Here is a 17,028-nt window from a genome sequence, read left to right on the forward strand (position 1 = left end):
TGGTGGTGTCGGCAGTGCAGCTGGCGGAGGCGGCGGAATGGGCGGCGGTGGAGGTGGCGGGTTTGGAGGCGGCGAGGGCAAAGGTGGAGGGTTTGGCGCCGGTGGTGTCATGGGAGGTGGTGCTGGCGGTGGCGGAGGCCTTGGTGGTGGTGGTGGCGGCGGCATGGGTGGCGGCGGAGGTAGTGGGATGGGTGGTGGCGCTGGTGGAGGTTTCGGTGGTGGAGCTGGCGGAGGTGCTGGTCAAGGCGGCGGCGGCGGTCTTGGCGGAGGCGGTGGCACCGGAGGCGGCTTGGGTGGTGGTGCCGGAGGTGGCCTCGGGCACGGCGGCGGCCTTGGTGGGGGCGGTGGCTTCGGCATAGGCGTTGGTGTCGGCGTCGGCGTTGGTTTCGGCGGTGGCGCCGGTGCCGGTAGTGGTGCGGGCGGTGGTGGACGTTAAGCAATCGACATGGCGCGCGGCGCTGTCTGCTGGTGTTTAAACACTTTTTTCTTGAAAATTAAAGAAGCTTATAGTATTCAATATTAGTGTGTAATTGTGTGGTTTGTCTATGTTAGGGTGTCTAATTGGTGATGGTTATTGCTGTCCACATCTTGTGTACTTAGGGCGAACTCAAAAGATCATCTTCATCTTGTTGATTGGATCAAACTCCAACTACATGTAATAATCTATGTAAAAGAGATGCAAAGTCTAATAGTAATAGTAAACCATACCAGTATTAGTGACCGGGAGCGCTTTTGGTGAGACGACGACATTGGTGGTTGGGGAAGAGGACGTTCCAGCGACGAGGCTTTGTGGGAGTTTCACCTTGCTGGGCTGCAGGAGGTGGCGACAATGGCTGCATTGGCGATTGGCAGGTCTAGGATGGCCAATGGTGGGGCATCGACATGGTGAAGCTATGGGCTGCCAGAGGTTGTTTGGTTGGCGAAGCTTTGGAGTGTGACGATAGGTGCGGGAGAGGGTGCTGCTGGCGAAAGCCTAGCTCAAGATTTTTTCCAGAGCCGGCAATGATGACATCTTCGGGTGTCGTGATCCCCCTTAGCGGTGTTGTTGAGCTGCCACTCTCACTCTCCACGACAGGATTCTTCAGATGATACCCCAATCCGGATGGACGGGCGACGGTGGGGCCTAAGGCATCATAACCTCCTTATAGTGCGTTGTAGCTCTTCTCTATTTTTTAAGCCCTTCTCACTTATCCGCCTCATCCCGACTGAATCTTATCCTCTCACTCCCTCCCTGCCAACCTTATATGCTCGCTCCATGTGTCTCGCCGCTTCGATCCGCCACCACCATTTTCTCTTCACTTGCCTGCAACGCTGCTTCTGTCTACCGTCGTCGTGCATCCTCACCTGCATCATCACCTTCTCTTTGTCATCGCTTGTAGTCCTTTTGGAGCACCACAATGGCCTCTCTTATCTCTCTCCCTCTCCTCTTCCTCTCTATGGGTGGCTAGCATGTGTGTGGAAGGTTGATGGGCCGGCTATGGTAGTGACCATCTGGAGGTTGGGGACTACTAGATCCGGTCGACTGGAGCTTAGCGGCTACTGAATCTGGCTACCACGACCTCGCGGGTTCAGCCTGATTTGGATGATGCGCTCGGTTCAACGATGGACTTCACTGACAAATGAGGAAGAATGATCAGCGGTAGCCTTGTCTTTTTCTGTGTCCTCTCTATGTTCATTTCTGTTCTTGTATGTCGATTTTGTTCTTGTATGTTGATGTTGATCCATCTCGGGGCGATGGGGGCTGCTCGAAACATCGGCTTGATTTGAGTCGATGCATTGAGCTCGAGCATACTATTTTTTTTTTCATTTCTAAAACCTCAAAAGTGTTGGTTCCTAGATCAACATCTTTGATATCACCACATTAGTGTCGTTAATGGAGTATCGATTGAGAATCCCTGCACCTACTAAGTGAGTGTCGTTAATGGAGTATTCATTATGTTTTCTATAGTAGTGATGGTAAGTACTATGAGTTTTATTCAGGAAAGTCAGCCATGCAGCTGCTACGAGTACGATTACTTTCATTCATAAAGCAGAAAAGTCAGCCCCCGTTGACCACGTGGACTTTCACAATCAATGGTACCGATCGAGTGGACCATTCGATCGACCGGTGGCAGATGGATAGAGAACCAAACTAAAGCCCTTCAATGCTACAACTGCTCGCTCAAGCTTGCTAGCTGCAATAACTACTGCACGCTCGACCACGGCCGCTGCCTGGCTGGCCGACCGGCGCGCGGCGGCGGGGACGACCGGCCGACGAAATATATGCAACGGCGACCACCGCGTGTTTTGCATGCATGCATGGGCCAGCAGCTAGCTAGCTGACCCACGGTATGGATCAATCCCTGGATATTGTTGACGCCAACTTGATGATGAATTAATGATGGTGAGATATGATCCGTCGTCTACAACCCTAGCTAGCTAGTCGATCAAGATATCCCATCAATGCATTGCACTGTAGTCCTACTAGTGGAGTAACATGCCACTACTGCTAAGATATCCCATCAAGGTAAAGAACACTACTCTACTCTTGTCACTGAAAATAAGATATCGAAAGATATACTCCCTCAATTTCGTATTATTGCGTATTTGATTTTTTTTTAGTCAAACTTTTAAATTTCATTTAAAATTCTGACTAAGTTTGTAGCAAAATGTAGTAACATTTTCAATACAAAACAAACATTGTATTAAAATATATTCAATACTAAATTTAGTGAAACTAATTTAATGTAAGTATTTGTGTTATACTGTGTAATTTTTTTAAAGAATGTAGTAGATGTTGCTATTTTTTTATAAACTTTAACTAATAAAAGAGCGACCTACAATATGAAACTGAAGGAGTGGAACACTAAATGATGTCCTAACTTCTCACCTGCCCAAAACGCGGCAAAACCAACCAAGTGGACAGTGGACATTTGCACAGCAGTCAGCAGCAGTGGGCTTCTTAATTCACTTCACTGATCACTTCTTCCACCCTGCTCGATCACTCCCCTATATAAACCCCCACAGCCAATGCAAACCACGGCAAGCTAAACAACACAAGCTCAAACAATAAGATCGAGCTAAGCTTTGCAGCAGAGATCGTTAGCTAGCTACCCTGTTCGCTAGTAGCATTGCTCCGGCACCGGCCGGCGCGGCAACGTACTCCGGCTGTCCGGCGTGCGCCGGGAGGCAATGGCTTTTCGTCCCAGCAAGCTTGTGTGCGCTCTCCTCGCCACGGCGCTGTGCTTGAGCTGCTTCGCTCGTGCTCATCACTTCGACGACGACGGGTTCGGGCCCGGTGGGTTCGGCCATGGCCCCAAGGGGTTCGGACGTGGCCCTGGCTTTGGCCATGACTGCCGCTTCGGCCGGTGCCGCAGCGACGGTGGAGGATTTGGAGGAGGTGGAGGCTTCGGAGGCGGAGGCGGTGGTGGGCTTGGTGGAGGTGGCGGGTTTGGCGGCGGAGGTGGCGCTGGAGGAGGCGGTGGTCTAGGAGGAGGAGGTGGTAAGGGAGGTGGCTTTGGCGGCGGAGTGGGAGGCGGTGGTGGTGGTGCAGGAGGTGGCCTTGGAGGCGGAGGTGGTGGTGGCCTTGGAGGAGGTGGCGGCGGAGGGGTTGGTGGTGGAGGTGGTCAAGGCGGTGGTTTTGGAGCCGGTGGTGGTGTCGGCGGTGGAAGTGGTGCGGGAGGCGGGCTTGGCGGTGGAGGCGGCGGTGGCTTTGGAGGAGACGGTGGCGGCGGGCTTGGTGGTGGAGGTGGCAAGGGAGGAGGATTTGGAGCTGGTGGTGGTGTTGGCGGTGGAGCGGGAGGAGGCGGCGGAATGGGCGGCGGTGGAGGTGGCGGGTTTGGAGGCGGCGGGGGCAAAGGTGGAGGGTTTGGCGCCGGCGGTGGCATGGGAGGTGGCGCTGGCAGAGGCGGCGGTCTTGGTGGTGGTGGTGGCGGCGGCGGCATGGGCGGCGGCGGAGGAGGTGGAATGGGTGGTGGCGCCGGTGGAGGTTTCGGTGGTGGAGCTGGCGGAGGTGCTGGTCAAGGCGGCGGCGGCGGTCTAGGCGGAGGCAGCGGCGGTGGCCTAGGTGGAGGCGGTGGCGCCGGTGGTGGCTTGGGTGGTGGTGCTGGAGGAGGCCTTGGCCATGGCGGTGGACTAGGTGGCGGACTCGGGCACGGCGGCGGCCTTGGTGGGGGCGGCGGCTTCGGCGTCGGTGTTGGTGTCGGTGTTGGCGTTGGTTTCGGCGGTGGCGCCGGTGCTGGTGGTGGCGCAGGTGGCGGCGGACGTTAAGACATCGACGTGGCGCACGCACGGTCTGCTGGTGTTTAAACACTCTTTTTTCCTAAAAATTAAAGAAGCTTATGGTATTCAGTATTAGTGTGTAATCGTGTGGTTTGTCTCTGTATTAGGGGGTGTCTAATTGGTGATGATTATTGCTGTCCTGTACTTAGGGCGAACTCAAAAGTTCTTCGTCTCGTTGATTGGATCAAACTCCAACTACATGTAATAATAATCTACGTAAAAGAGATGCAAAGTCTAATAATAGTAAACTGTACTATTCAAGTGTAATATTCGGAGTACAGTCTGGGCATTGTCCATGCTAAAGTATTCAATTTGAGGTAGCTTGCATTGCAGTACTGCGTACAATCTGAATATATATCATGATCTTGGTCACTGTGTGCATTTCTTGCATGCTCCGTAAACTATTTAATTTGTTCATGGCCTTTTGCTGGAAAATTACGACTCCTTTGCATTCATGAGTACACAATAGTTCCGGATCAATCCATACTTTAATGTCGGACGCTATAAAGCTCAGTTGTTTTTAGCCTTTTCTCTGCTATTCTTTGGGAGCAAACTGATTAGCTAGTCAGGTCAGATTGGTGAATGCACGCGTGCACATTTATGCAGAGTAATCAAGTAGATCGACGATCTCCCATGCAGTGCAAAGCTCGTCAGAAAATTCAGTAAAAGAATGAGGCCATGTCCACTGTCACCTACCATATTTATGAACAAGAATAAAACAAAATTGTAAAGAGACACGGCGTGATGGGGGGAAATGGTCGTTAAATAAAACAAGTGAAGAAATTAAGACCATGAAACCAGAATTTTCCAGTCTGTTTTTGCTCATCACAAACTGGAGACGAGGAGGCCGAAAAATCAGTTAGAAAAAACCAAACAGAATTCAAGCCCAGCACAGTCCGGTTTCTTCACTTGGGCTTTACGTAATTGGGCCATATTATGTCATTGGGCTTTACATAGCCAATTGCTCTCTTTTTTTTTTTTTGGGGGGGGGGGGACGGGGGGGGGGGGTTTCATTTTTACCCATAAGGAAGCATAAGTTGTACCCCTAATTAGGATACACAAGTTAACGGAATAACGGTGTTAAATATATATAGAAAAGACATTCATACCTTTACTTGTTGTTGCACATTTGCCCTTATTTTAGTTCATTAATTGTGTATTTGCCCCTATTTTGTACGTGCATGTTGCAATTTTGACAAATTTTTACAAATATGACAAACTTTTGCCACAAAATTGATAAAAATGTATTAGACATATATTAAAAAAAATAACAGAATTTGGGCACAATTTCGATACGTGTTTTACATAATTAGAAGACATACAGCAAGCTACAAACATCACAAAGACAAGCAAATCCAAATGACAAAATCAAGCAACTCCTCCTTACTGCCTGCTCACAGCCAAGCCGGGTCATCAATGCTCACCGCCGCGTGCACCACCCCTTCGCCCTACTCACCATCGGCCTAGCTTACTCGCCTTACTCCTCGTTGGCCAAGCCACCGTTGTCGCCTCCTCCTTTTCGTGCGGAGCCGCCACTTGGGCGGGCCGCTGCCCTCACCTCCTCTTAGAGTAAGTATAATATAGGACTATAAGAAGACTGAATGCTGATGTGGATGAAAGAGGAAAGGAGAGAGATGAGAAGCGGGCTGTAAGTTTACAGCCGGCTTAAGCACAAGAAACAAGAAAATCTGTGAGACAGACAAGTAGACCATATATTTATAGTGAAGAGTTAACCATTATTATCCTTGCTGATAGATAGGCTATAAGTAAGCAGCTGGCTGTATTATTATCCTTGCTCTTACCCAAGTGGAGCCACCACCGCCTCCTCCTCCTTGCGCGGAGCTGCCATTTAGCTAGGCCACTCTCGCACGAAGCCATCACCTAGCCTAGCCCCCATTGTCGCCTAGCTCCTATCCACTACCTAGGCACCTAGCCAAGCTACTATTTTTGTACTCCCTCCATCCCAAAATAAGTGCAATTTTGCACTGTTCACGTTCAACGATTGACCGTTTGTTTTATTTGAAAATTTTTTATGATTAGTATTTTTATTGCTATTAGATGATAAAACATGAATAGTACTTTATGTGTGACTAAATATTTTTAAATTTTTCACAAAATTTTTAAATAAGACGGACGGTCAAACGTTAGGCACGGATATCCACGACTGCACTTATTTTGGGACGGAGGTAGTAACCCATAGGTTTGGGGACAGTGATTGTGGAAGGCAAAAAGGACCCCGTGAATATCGTATTGCTATGGCAAAATCATCAGGGGTACAAAGGTCAATTAACGAATGAAATAACCAATATTTTTTTACTTCTTTAGCTTAACAATCTCATATCCACTGACTTCTATCAAAAATAGGGGTAAACGTCTACTTTATTTAAAAAACAGGGACGAAAGCGAAAAGCTAAAAAAACAAGAGCAAATTAATATCGAACAATAAAATAGGGGTAAGAACAAAATTATCCTTTTTTTCCGACAAATTACCTTACCTGTATATGGCACATTTGGTTCTATTAGGATGATATTGTAAAGGAGTTAAAAAAAATGTATAGATTGTTGACATGACTCAAGGTTATTATTAGGGTTAATTTTACCATTGTTAAGAAGAATCTAAATAACTCTGTTTGTAAAACTTAGTACCTACCCACTTATTTCGCCTATAAGTGGATTCACGGGTCGATCCACTTAAACCCTTACGTTTAGTTACTAGGTATCTCGAGGAGGTATTAAAATTCTACAATAAGAAATATATAAATTCTACAATAAGACTTATTTCTAGCCATTGGTTGATAAACCAGTGGTGAGAGAAAAGAAAAGCTAAAGTGAGCCTTAATAAAAGTTGTATTGCAAAGTAGTAGGTATTAAAGGGATAAAACTTGACTAACTAGGTAAGAGGTTAGTTTAATTAGAACACTAAAAATCAAGGGATTGTTTAGTTCTTTGCCACTTGTAACATTGCAAAATTTTTTGGCAATGGCAAAATTTGGCATTATCAATCTTTTTGGCTAGCTTTTTATTTTATTTGACAAATTTATATTTAGGTATTGAACTAGGTCAAATAATTAGGGATTGCCAATTTTTTAAACAACCAAACCGATGTTAAAGTTTTGATGTGCCATTTTTTAGTTGGATTTAACCATAAACAGACAACTAACAAGCCCCCTATGTCTTTTTTTAATGGAGGTACATAGGGTGGGTCAAGTGTGCGCACATACCTAAGCCCATCAAGCAGCGAACGTTGCAACAAAAAAGCCCATATACGATTCACCACTCCAACAGCCAAGTCCACGCAAATTATCCTTACCCTCTTTTCTCTATATTTCCGTGGAGTGTAGGCAACGATGCGGCAAGAAGCGGATTTAGGGTTGTTTAGTTCATATACTAACATTGTCTAAGATTGTCATAGTTTTCTTGCCAAGCTTGCCTAAGGTTAGGCGAATAAATTTGGCACCACACTTTGGCTAGCAATCTATAACATTGCCATACTTTTCTGAGACAATGACATGTGGAACCAAAGTGTTAGAAATAGAATCTTGCCACAAGTATGGCAATGAACCAAACGCCTGGCTAACTTAGTCAAAGCTGCCTTACTTGAGGTGTGGCAAAGTGTGCCAACATGTGGTCACAAACCAAATAACCCCTTAGTGCTTCACTTTCTTACTCCAACGATACTCAAATTTAGGTAAGCTTCAACCCCTCGCTTCTCTTGCCACTGTCACTGTCATACCCTGTCACCTGGCCTACCCGAGTGGCCTCCTGCCCTTCTCTTCACCTCTCTTTGCTCCCATCACTAACACCGGCCCATTACCTGTCACCGACCCCGTGGCTCTAGTGACGGTGGCACGCCACCCACCACTGATCCACCGTCTCTCAGGCTATACATATAAGCTAGATTCCTCACTTTCTTTTCTCTAACACCACCCTCGCCTCTTCGCCAACCTCAATCCAAAACTCTAACCTGACACTTGTTATAAGGTTGGAACACGTTCGCGAGATGTTTATCTCATGTGCATTTGCTAACTACTCCCTCCGTCCCAAAAAGACTGAATTCTTCGGTTTTCGTGTCTAACATTTGACCGTCCGTCTTATATGAAATTTTTTTAGATTAGTATTTTCATTATTGTTAGATGATAAAACATGAATAATACTTTGTGCATAACTTATCTTTTTAAATTTTTTTAAATAAGACAAACAGTCACATGTTAGAAGAAAACCTAGGAATTGAGTTTTTTTTTTTTACGGAAGGGGTATGTTTTCCAATGTCTCACTATCCCCTTTGTTGATCGGGAAAGTTGGAAAGCATTAGGGAGACGAAGAGACTATCCACTCCGTCCGATGCGCACCCCTCCGACCTCCTTCTGGAGCACGCTTCCTTCCCCTGCAAGTTCCCGCCATTTCTCTCCCCAACCCCACTCTGTCACCCCGCTCGATTCCCCACTATTAATTTACTAATTAAATCATCACAAACAATCCATCTCCCAAACCCCTTCCATTCACACCTAACTGCCCCCTTCGCGCCGCCGCCGCCGCCGCCGCCGACATGCCTCGCCGCGGCGCGTCCTCCGGTAAGTCATCCCCCGAGCCCCTGGCCACCCCTCGGATTGCAGGAACCCTAATCCCCGTCCTTCTCCCGTCTCCATCGCAGCTTCCACCAGCCGCGGCCGCCGCCGCCCCCGCGAGGAGGAGGAGGAGGAGGATGAGGAGGAGGTGGTGGGGGATGTCGCCTCCGACGACTCCGCCGACTCCGACTTCGTCGCCGACACGGAGGAGGAAGAGGCGGCGTACGACGAGTACGACTACGCGTCCGATGGGGAGGATGGCGCGGGGCCCGCAGCAGCTGCTGCTGCTGCTCCTGCGGCGGTGGCCCCGCCGCCCCCGCAGCCGAAGCGGCTGCAAGGGGGGAGGAAGAAGGGGGCGGGTGGCCACGGGAAGCTGCCCCTGCCGTGGGAGGTGTGGGAGGAGGCGAACGAGAAGTGGCTCGACGAGCGGGAGGCGGCGGCCAAGGGGGAGGAACCCCCGGACCCGGAGGCTCCCCCCGCCGTGGCCGCGGGGGTGCCCACGGCGGAGCCGGCCCCGGAGGTGCTGCTCCCGCTGCTGCGCTTCCAGAAGGAGTGGCTCGCGTGGGCGCTCGCGCAGGAGGCCTCCCCCTCGCGCGGCGGCATCCTCGCTGACGAGATGGGGATGGGGAAGACCATCCAGGGCATCTCGCTCGTCATCACCGCGCGCCGCCTCCGCCCCCCGGCACCGCCTCCTCGCCGCCGCGCCGCGTCGTCGTCTCAGGGCCAGCCGAAGCGTTGGGTGGGATGCACGCTGGTGGTCTGCCCCGTGGTGGCCGTCATACAGTGGGCGCAGGAGATCGAGCGGCACACGGCCAAAGACAGCGTGCGCGTGCTGGTGTACCACGGCGGCCGGCGGGGTGCTCAGAAGTATGATTTCAACAAGTACGACTTCGTGATCACCACCTACTCCACCATCGAGGCGGACTACCGGAAGCACATCATGCCACCCAAGACTCGGTGCTGCTACTGTGATAAATTGTTTTACCCCAACAAGCTGAAGGTGCATTTGAGGTATTACTGTGGTCCTGATGCTCAGCGAACCGAGAAGCAGGCCAAACAGGAGAGCCGGAAATGGGGTAGCAAAAAGGGGACATCGAAGAGGAGGGTCCAAAAGAAGAAAAATGATAGTGATGGTGAGGATTTTGAGGAACGTGATGGGGGATCGGGGAGCCAATCAAGGGGTCAGTCACCTCTACACTCAGTGCGGTGGGAGCGTATTATTTTGGATGAGGTGATTTTTCTGCTTTTTTTTCTCACATTTTTATGTTCATGTAGATATTCGTTCGCAAAAATATCTTGATTTGATATGCATTTACCTCATTATGAATGAAACAAACAGTACTTGTACTCCTTATATAAGAGTTCCTTGTCTGAACAAGGGGTGTAACCCCATATCCCAGTTGCTAAATCGAAACTAGCATAAATCCAGATTACGGGAACCCTGCGGTGATGAACATGTACCATGGGCCATCAAAATATTAATCAAAATTATGGGAAAATGTTTTCAAACAACTGGTCTAGAGTTCTCTTTAATATATTGCATAAAGAGTATTTGATTAGTTGGACATGTGAAAATTAGTTCAGGCTTAATATACTATATAATTTGATGAATAGCTGCACTGTTAGTTTAGGCAAACTTAGGATTGTATGTGACAAAAAAAAGATGCTACCCCTACAATGTTAACTTCACATTCTTCTACTTTAGTTATAAGCTACAAGTTCGTGTAGCTTCGTCGTTATGATTATAATAAGAACTTTTCTCCTGGTACAAGAAGCAATAATGCCTGAAATGTGGTTCAGTAGCTTGTTGTCAGGCCCTAGGAAGCTTAGCCAACAATACCTGCTTTCATTTAAGCATTTCTTCCCTTGGTAGCATGCATTGGTAAATCAGAGATGTAAGTTGTGTCAAACAGATATACTTTTTCTAGATTGATATTAACTTAATGCTTTTAGTTTATTCATGTTTTAGTTTGATATGGAATAAGTAAGACCAGGTTATATATTTTGCTTGATTGCTTCTTAGCACATTATTTTGGGGTCTTTTTAGATGAGAATCTTGATTTGTTATGTTATCCTGCTTTTTTAATGATTCAATCCTTCCATTGTATTCTTCAGGCTCACTTCATAAAAGACAGACGTTGCAATACAGCCAAGGCTATTTTTGCATTAGAATCGGAATACAAGTGGGCTTTGAGTGGGACACCTTTGCAGAATCGTGTTGGAGAACTCTACTCGCTGGTCTGCAACAAACATCTGAAATACCTGGCCTATTTTCTTTATACTAGCTTATGTGTGCTGACTGTTGTTTTCTCAGATCCGTTTTTTGCAAATATTTCCTTACTCGAACTATTTCTGCAAGGACTGCAACTGCGAGATACTAGATACCCTGTAAGACAACATTACTATCTACAAAGATTTTTCCTGCAGTCATATTACTTAGTTTCTGCTCGATGCGATGCAATACCGCCTGAGAAATAGATTGTGTTACATTACAAAGATGACTGGTTTCAGCTTAAGATATCTTAGTTGATAATAGGTTGCAATTTGCGACATGTTATGTGTTATGAATTGCTACTGATCCAATGATCCCATTGATTTTTTTATTCATTTCGATTGAGGACCTGACCATACCTCTAATCTCTTACAGTCTAAAGAAACAATGTGATTGTGGTCACTCATCTGTCAGGCATTTTTGCTGGTGGAACAAGGTCAGTTAAAGGTTTTTTGTTATGCCACCTTAGTTCGATTTTTTTTTTGTTCATGCAACAGGCTTGCTGACAGAATGCATATCTTCAATAGTATATATCAAAACCAATACAATTTGGATCAGCAAGTTTTGAAGGCAAAAGAGCCATGGTTCTTCTAAAGGAAAAGGTTCTGAAGGGCATAGTGTTAAGGCGCACGAAAAAAGGAAGAGCTGCAGATCTTGCCCTCCCGCCAAAGATTGTGAGTTTGCACATCTTAAAACATTGCTATACATGAATATCTGCTATGCCTGTTTTTCCATGTGTGTACCAGTTGTGAGCTGTTTAATTTTTCATGATAGGTGACCTTAAGGAGGGACTCTTTCGATAAAAATGAAATGGAATTCTACGAAGCTTTATATACTCAGAGTCGCACGCAATTTGATTCGTGAGTTCTTCAAATTGTTCATTAGACTTTGTGTGGTTGCTATGTGGTATGATGCTGCAACAGCTGGATAGCCTATTTGTTTTTAGCAACGAACATGTTCTAGTTTTGACTGGCTCTTAACAGCTCAAAATGTTTGGAACCATCAGCTCAAAGAACCAATATTATAGGTTTCATTCCACCTATTTAATAATTAATTCTGAATTTAATTTGCATGAGTACCACCAATGTTAGTAAAGGTATGATATGCTATATACTAGAAATTCCACTCTTAGTGCCATTCCATATAATTCGTACTGTAGCAAGTATTTTTGTTTTGATGAACAATGAATTGCATTTGTTAGGTACTGATGCAAATGTTTTTTTCAATTTTGACCGTTACAGTAGTAGCATTTAAGGTGTTGTATGCATATACTGTTTTCTCCAGATATGTTGATGCTGGGACGCTGATGAACAACTATGCACATATCTTTGACCTCCTAACAAGGTTGAGACAGGTGAGTCTTTTAGAAGAACAATTGTGGAGTGCCCAAAATTTTTTGTTTCTCTTAGAATTTCTCAGTCACATGCATGCTATTGATTTCCTCTAGAATTGCATCTTTAATTATTATTCCTCCAGAAAGTATTGTATTTTCATTTTGTTCCTGTCAAATTGTAGGCTGTTGATCATCCATATCTTGTGGCATTTTCTAAGACAGCAGAACTCGGTGACAGAAGTAAAAATGAAGGAAATGAGAACATGGAAAGCCAGTGTGGTATATGCCATGATATGACAGAAGATGCTGTGGTTAGCACTCAAAACCAAAATTAAAAAATAAACACAATCTGTGTTCTTTCTTTCCTTCTTATTATAATCTGATTTTCACGTGCTGATTTTCTTGTCAAGGTTACCTCTTGTGAACATGTATTCTGCAAGAATTGTTTGATAGACTACTCTGCAACTTTGGGGAATGTTTCATGTCCATCTTGTTCAGTGCCCCTTACTGTCGACCTAACACCACGAAGTTCTGGAGAAAAGGTCACTCCAAATTTGAAGGGTGGCAAACGCTCAGGAATATTAGGCAGACTACAAAACCTTGCAGATTTTAAGACAAGCACAAAAATCGATGCCTTGGTATGTCGCACAACTAAGTCAACATATTTTGTTGTTTTCAGCTCCAATTGTATATGTTGCCATACTTTCTATGTGTGCCTAAAGGAAGAAAACCAAAATCAATGTATTCTGCTAAATGTATTTCTAGAAGTTATCTAGGGAAATCCTGCAAGCCATTAAGTTTCAATGGAGTAGCCACATGGGATATTACATGATTCTTATGCTTCCTAGAGTAAATCAATGGAGGGAAATTAGGTAGCTAGGTCTCATGGTACAAGGCCTATATGTGTTTATTAGATTTAGAGCTCATGGGAATACAAAATCTTGAATTCACCTAATGGCCAGGAAGTTGTATATACCTATTGGCCCTGGTAGTGCTAAAAATCAACTTTAACATAACTTGTCCAATACCCCGTATCATATTTTTTGCGATTTAACCATTCTAATGTTGATAGTCGATACCAGGGATTGAAATCTTGTTTTCAAAAGTTCCAAAAAAAAAAACTACTAGGATTTCCAGTTATCTTTCAATTGAAATTTGATTTTTATTAGAAAAAACAGAAATGTTTTTTTTTTAAAAAAAGAACTCATCTTCAGGTGCTCAAACCTCCGACCTGCTTCTGGCAGGATAAGATGCTTATCATCAACCTATGCCCAAACTTCTCTATTCATTGGTAGGGCATTCCTTTTGAATTCAAACTGGGCAATGGGGTTTAGGAACTTTAGAATGCGAGTCCTGCTACTGGTCTCACTTTCACTGCCAGTTTTTGGCCTACATGTTTTTGTTGATTGAGTTACATAATGATGTTAATGGTGATGTTAATGATGAAAATACTTTGGTTAACCTGGTAGGTAGACTTTTGCAAGTATAGATTACTCACTGAAGGTTACAAAAACCTTTTTTTCCCTGGATCACTCACCACTAGGCTGTGTTCTACACTACATTTTCTCAACTTCTACTCCCTCGTTTTCTGTGTGCACATTTTCTAAACTACTAAACAGTGTGGTTTTTTTTTCGCAAAGATTTACTATATGAAAGTTGTTTTTAAAAAATATATTAATCCCTTTTTTAAAGTATTTTTAGCTAATAATTAATTAATCATACACTAATCTGGCACTCCATTTTGCATGCCGAGGGGAAAAGTTCCCAACACAACCTAAAGCTGAAATGCTCCATAATGCTGTACTGGATCAGCTTTTGAGTATTACCTCAAGAGCAGACCTTGTAGAAGTAATTTAATACTTGTCCAATTTTTGTCACTGTTAATTTTATTTACATCATACAGAGAGAAGAGATAAGAAACATGGTTGAGCATGATGGTTCCGCCAAAGGGATTGTGTTCAGCCAGTTCACATCATTCTTGGATTTGATTGAATTCTCCCTGCAGAAGGTAATGCACTGCAAAACATTTATTGGTGTGAAGCTTTTCAGCTCTGTGTTTAGACAATTGTAATAATGCAAGATGTTTTGACAGTCTGGTATCAAGTGCGTGCAACTTAATGGCAAAATGAACATTGTTGAGAAGGGGAAAGCTATAGATACCTTCACCAATGATCCAGACTGCAGGATTTTTCTGATGAGCTTGAAAGCTGGAGGAGTAGCTCTCAATCTCACTGTGGCATCACATGTAAGCTCAGTGCAACGTCCCCATTTATTATACTTATATACAGCAATAAGTTCTGAACTTCCTGATCCTGACAAAGGTGGGAACAGAACTGGTGCATACTGCTGACTAGATTACATGCCATGTAGGTTTTCTTGATGGACCCTTGGTGGAATCCTGCAGTCGAGAGTCAGGCCCAGGATCGAATCCACCGAATTGGGCAGTTCAAGCCAATCAGGTGCAATTGCAGTGTAACATTTTGCTTTTCCTTGCTCTATGCTCATGATGTACTCCCTCCGGTTCTATAATAATTGACGTTTAGGACAAGGTTGAGGTCAAACTTTTATAACTTTGATTATCAATAACTTTAAAAATATTTAGTTTAAAGAAACTAGAACAACATATATAGATTTGTCTTTCAAAGCATTATAATAAAAGTAAACACACATTTATTTATTGTATATATTCTAATAAAAAAATAAGGTCAAAGATATATTTTGTAGACCGTCTCATTGTCCAAAACGTCAATTAAAATAAAACCGGGAGTAGCTGTTTTTTTTATGAACCATGCCGCTCTTTGTCTGACATTGCCTACATTTGAACTCCGCTATACAGAAGCATGAGGTTTGTGATCAAGGACACCGTTGAGGAGCGTATACTGCAGCTGCAAGAGAAGAAGCGACTGGTGTTTGAAGGGTAAAAATTCTCTTTTCCACCCAATTACCAAGGCATTATCTCCCGTGCTTGTCTGATAACTGTCTTCAGCGAATGCCTCTCCTGATACCATTTCTCCCCCCAAACCTCTTTGCAGCACCGTTGGCGACTCACCTGAGGCCATGTCCAAGCTTACAGAGGCTGATCTCAAGTTCTTGTTCCAGAACTGATTCTCCCCCAATAGGTGATTACTCCCTGTGTAGGCGTAGCCTAGGATTAGTTACTGACATGTTAGGGGGGCCATGACCATGACAGATTGACAGTGCGCGTCAGTTGTAAAGGTGCTCGCATAGTCGCACTGCGGGTTCGCATGTCCTCTTGGGTCTCTGGCTACAGAGGGGTGAAACCAGGGCGTCGCGTTCTTGTTGAATCTTTGCAAGAACAAAATACTGAGTGGCTGATAGTTTGCCTTTTTTAATAGAAATAGGTTTCCGGTGCGCTATTTATTTTCATCAGTAGTACGGTATCATGAAGTGGTTGAGTAGATGCGGCAGATACAGTCGCACTATCTACTCCCTCCGTCCTAAAATATAAACATTTTTAGTATAGTGATCATTAATAGCAAAAAAATAAAAACGATCAATCATGTAAAATTATGTAAAATTGATATTACTAGATTTATTATTAAATAAATTATTATAATATGTAACTCTTTTTATTTAAAACATCTTATTTTTATAAATATTGTTGGTTAAAATAGCATCTCGAAAACTGTGTCAGGATGTAAAAATGCTTGTTGTTTGAGACAAAGGGACTAGTAGAGTAGTAGCAGAGACAGAGAGTGGCCGGAGGCCGGAACTCTGGTACCTGCCTGGTCCAGTCGTTCTTGCCGTATATTAGGCCTCTTGGGCTGCGATCCCTGGCAACTTGCTTCCAATCTCTCCTCCCATGTGTAACATCGTATGAGAATGGTGTGCAGGCCTGGACTGGCAAGTGCCAACCTACCTGCTGCGACGCCAGGGCTTCTCTGTTCTGTACTCTCGCCATCCCTAAAAAATCTCAATCTAAGTTAGAACTAGAAAATGAGCGTGCCCGTTGGCACGCTAGCTAGTTTATAGCATGTGTGTATTTTTGTTTTAGAAATAATAGGTTCAAAATGATTATTTAAAGTTTTTTTTTCAAATTTTATGTTTGTAAAAGTAAGTTAGAATAGTAAAATTATCCTAATTTGTGGTCTTTTCATGCTGAACGGATATTTAACGTTAAGAAATGATTAAAGATTATATATATTAGCGGGAATGAATTCCTTCGGTCGCCCGGCGCGGGGGAGCCGGATCGGGTGCTCCCCCGCGCGCCCCTCCCCCCACGTGCGCACCTGTAGACCCACCCACTTTTCTCTTTTTTTTCATAAAATATGTTTCACCTAATGTATTAATGTTTTACTATTTATAGATCTAATGTTGCAGTGAATTAAAATATTCTTTTGCAAAAAAAAAACCCACATATTTTGGAAACCCTTTATTAAGGGAATTTGGTTTATTTTTTGTTCTATAAAAAATGTTTCATCTAGTGTACGCACAATGTTTCACTATATATAGATCTAATGTTGTAGTGAACTGAAATACTCCATTGCAAAAAAAACCCACATATTTTAGAAACCCCCTATTAAGCGAATTTGGTTTATTTTTTGTTCCACCGAAAAATGTTTCACCTAGTGTACTCA

At 44.5% G+C, this 17,028-nt stretch overlaps 1 protein-coding gene across 1 annotated transcript; it reads left to right on the forward strand.

Moving 5' to 3' along the window:
• The first annotated feature begins 8,651 nt into the window (after positions 1-8,651).
• LOC127778872 (DNA repair protein RAD16) lies at positions 8,652-15,803 on the forward strand. The gene is made up of 15 exons (XM_052305514.1): positions 8,652-8,831; positions 8,912-10,056; positions 10,941-11,063; positions 11,140-11,213; positions 11,473-11,533; positions 11,625-11,771; positions 11,872-11,957; positions 12,382-12,451; positions 12,613-12,741; positions 12,841-13,068; positions 14,334-14,438; positions 14,523-14,675; positions 14,801-14,889; positions 15,267-15,347; positions 15,463-15,803. The coding sequence occupies exons 1-15, from the start codon at positions 8,807-8,809 to the stop codon at positions 15,533-15,535; spliced, it is 2,589 nt and encodes an 862-aa protein (XP_052161474.1). The 5' UTR covers positions 8,652-8,806; the 3' UTR covers positions 15,536-15,803.
• The last annotated feature ends 1,225 nt before the right edge of the window (positions 15,804-17,028 follow it).

This window comes from Oryza glaberrima, chromosome 7 (genome assembly GCF_000147395.1).
Source record: "Oryza glaberrima chromosome 7, OglaRS2, whole genome shotgun sequence".
In the NCBI taxonomy this organism is placed as follows: Eukaryota; Viridiplantae; Streptophyta; class Magnoliopsida; order Poales; family Poaceae; genus Oryza; species Oryza glaberrima.

What these genes read in the sequence shown, in the direction of transcription:
- LOC127778872 (XM_052305514.1), top strand. Translation starts at nt 8,807, where the DNA reads ATGCCTCGCCGCGGCGCGTCCTCCG. An exon ending in TGCGAGATACTAGATACCCT is followed by an intron (nt 11,214 to 11,472) that starts GTAAGACAACAT and finishes AATCTCTTACAG; the next exon opens with TCTAAAGAAACAATGTGATT. An exon ending in TTGCCCTCCCGCCAAAGATT is followed by an intron (nt 11,772 to 11,871) that starts GTGAGTTTGCAC and finishes TTTTCATGATAG; the next exon opens with GTGACCTTAAGGAGGGACTC.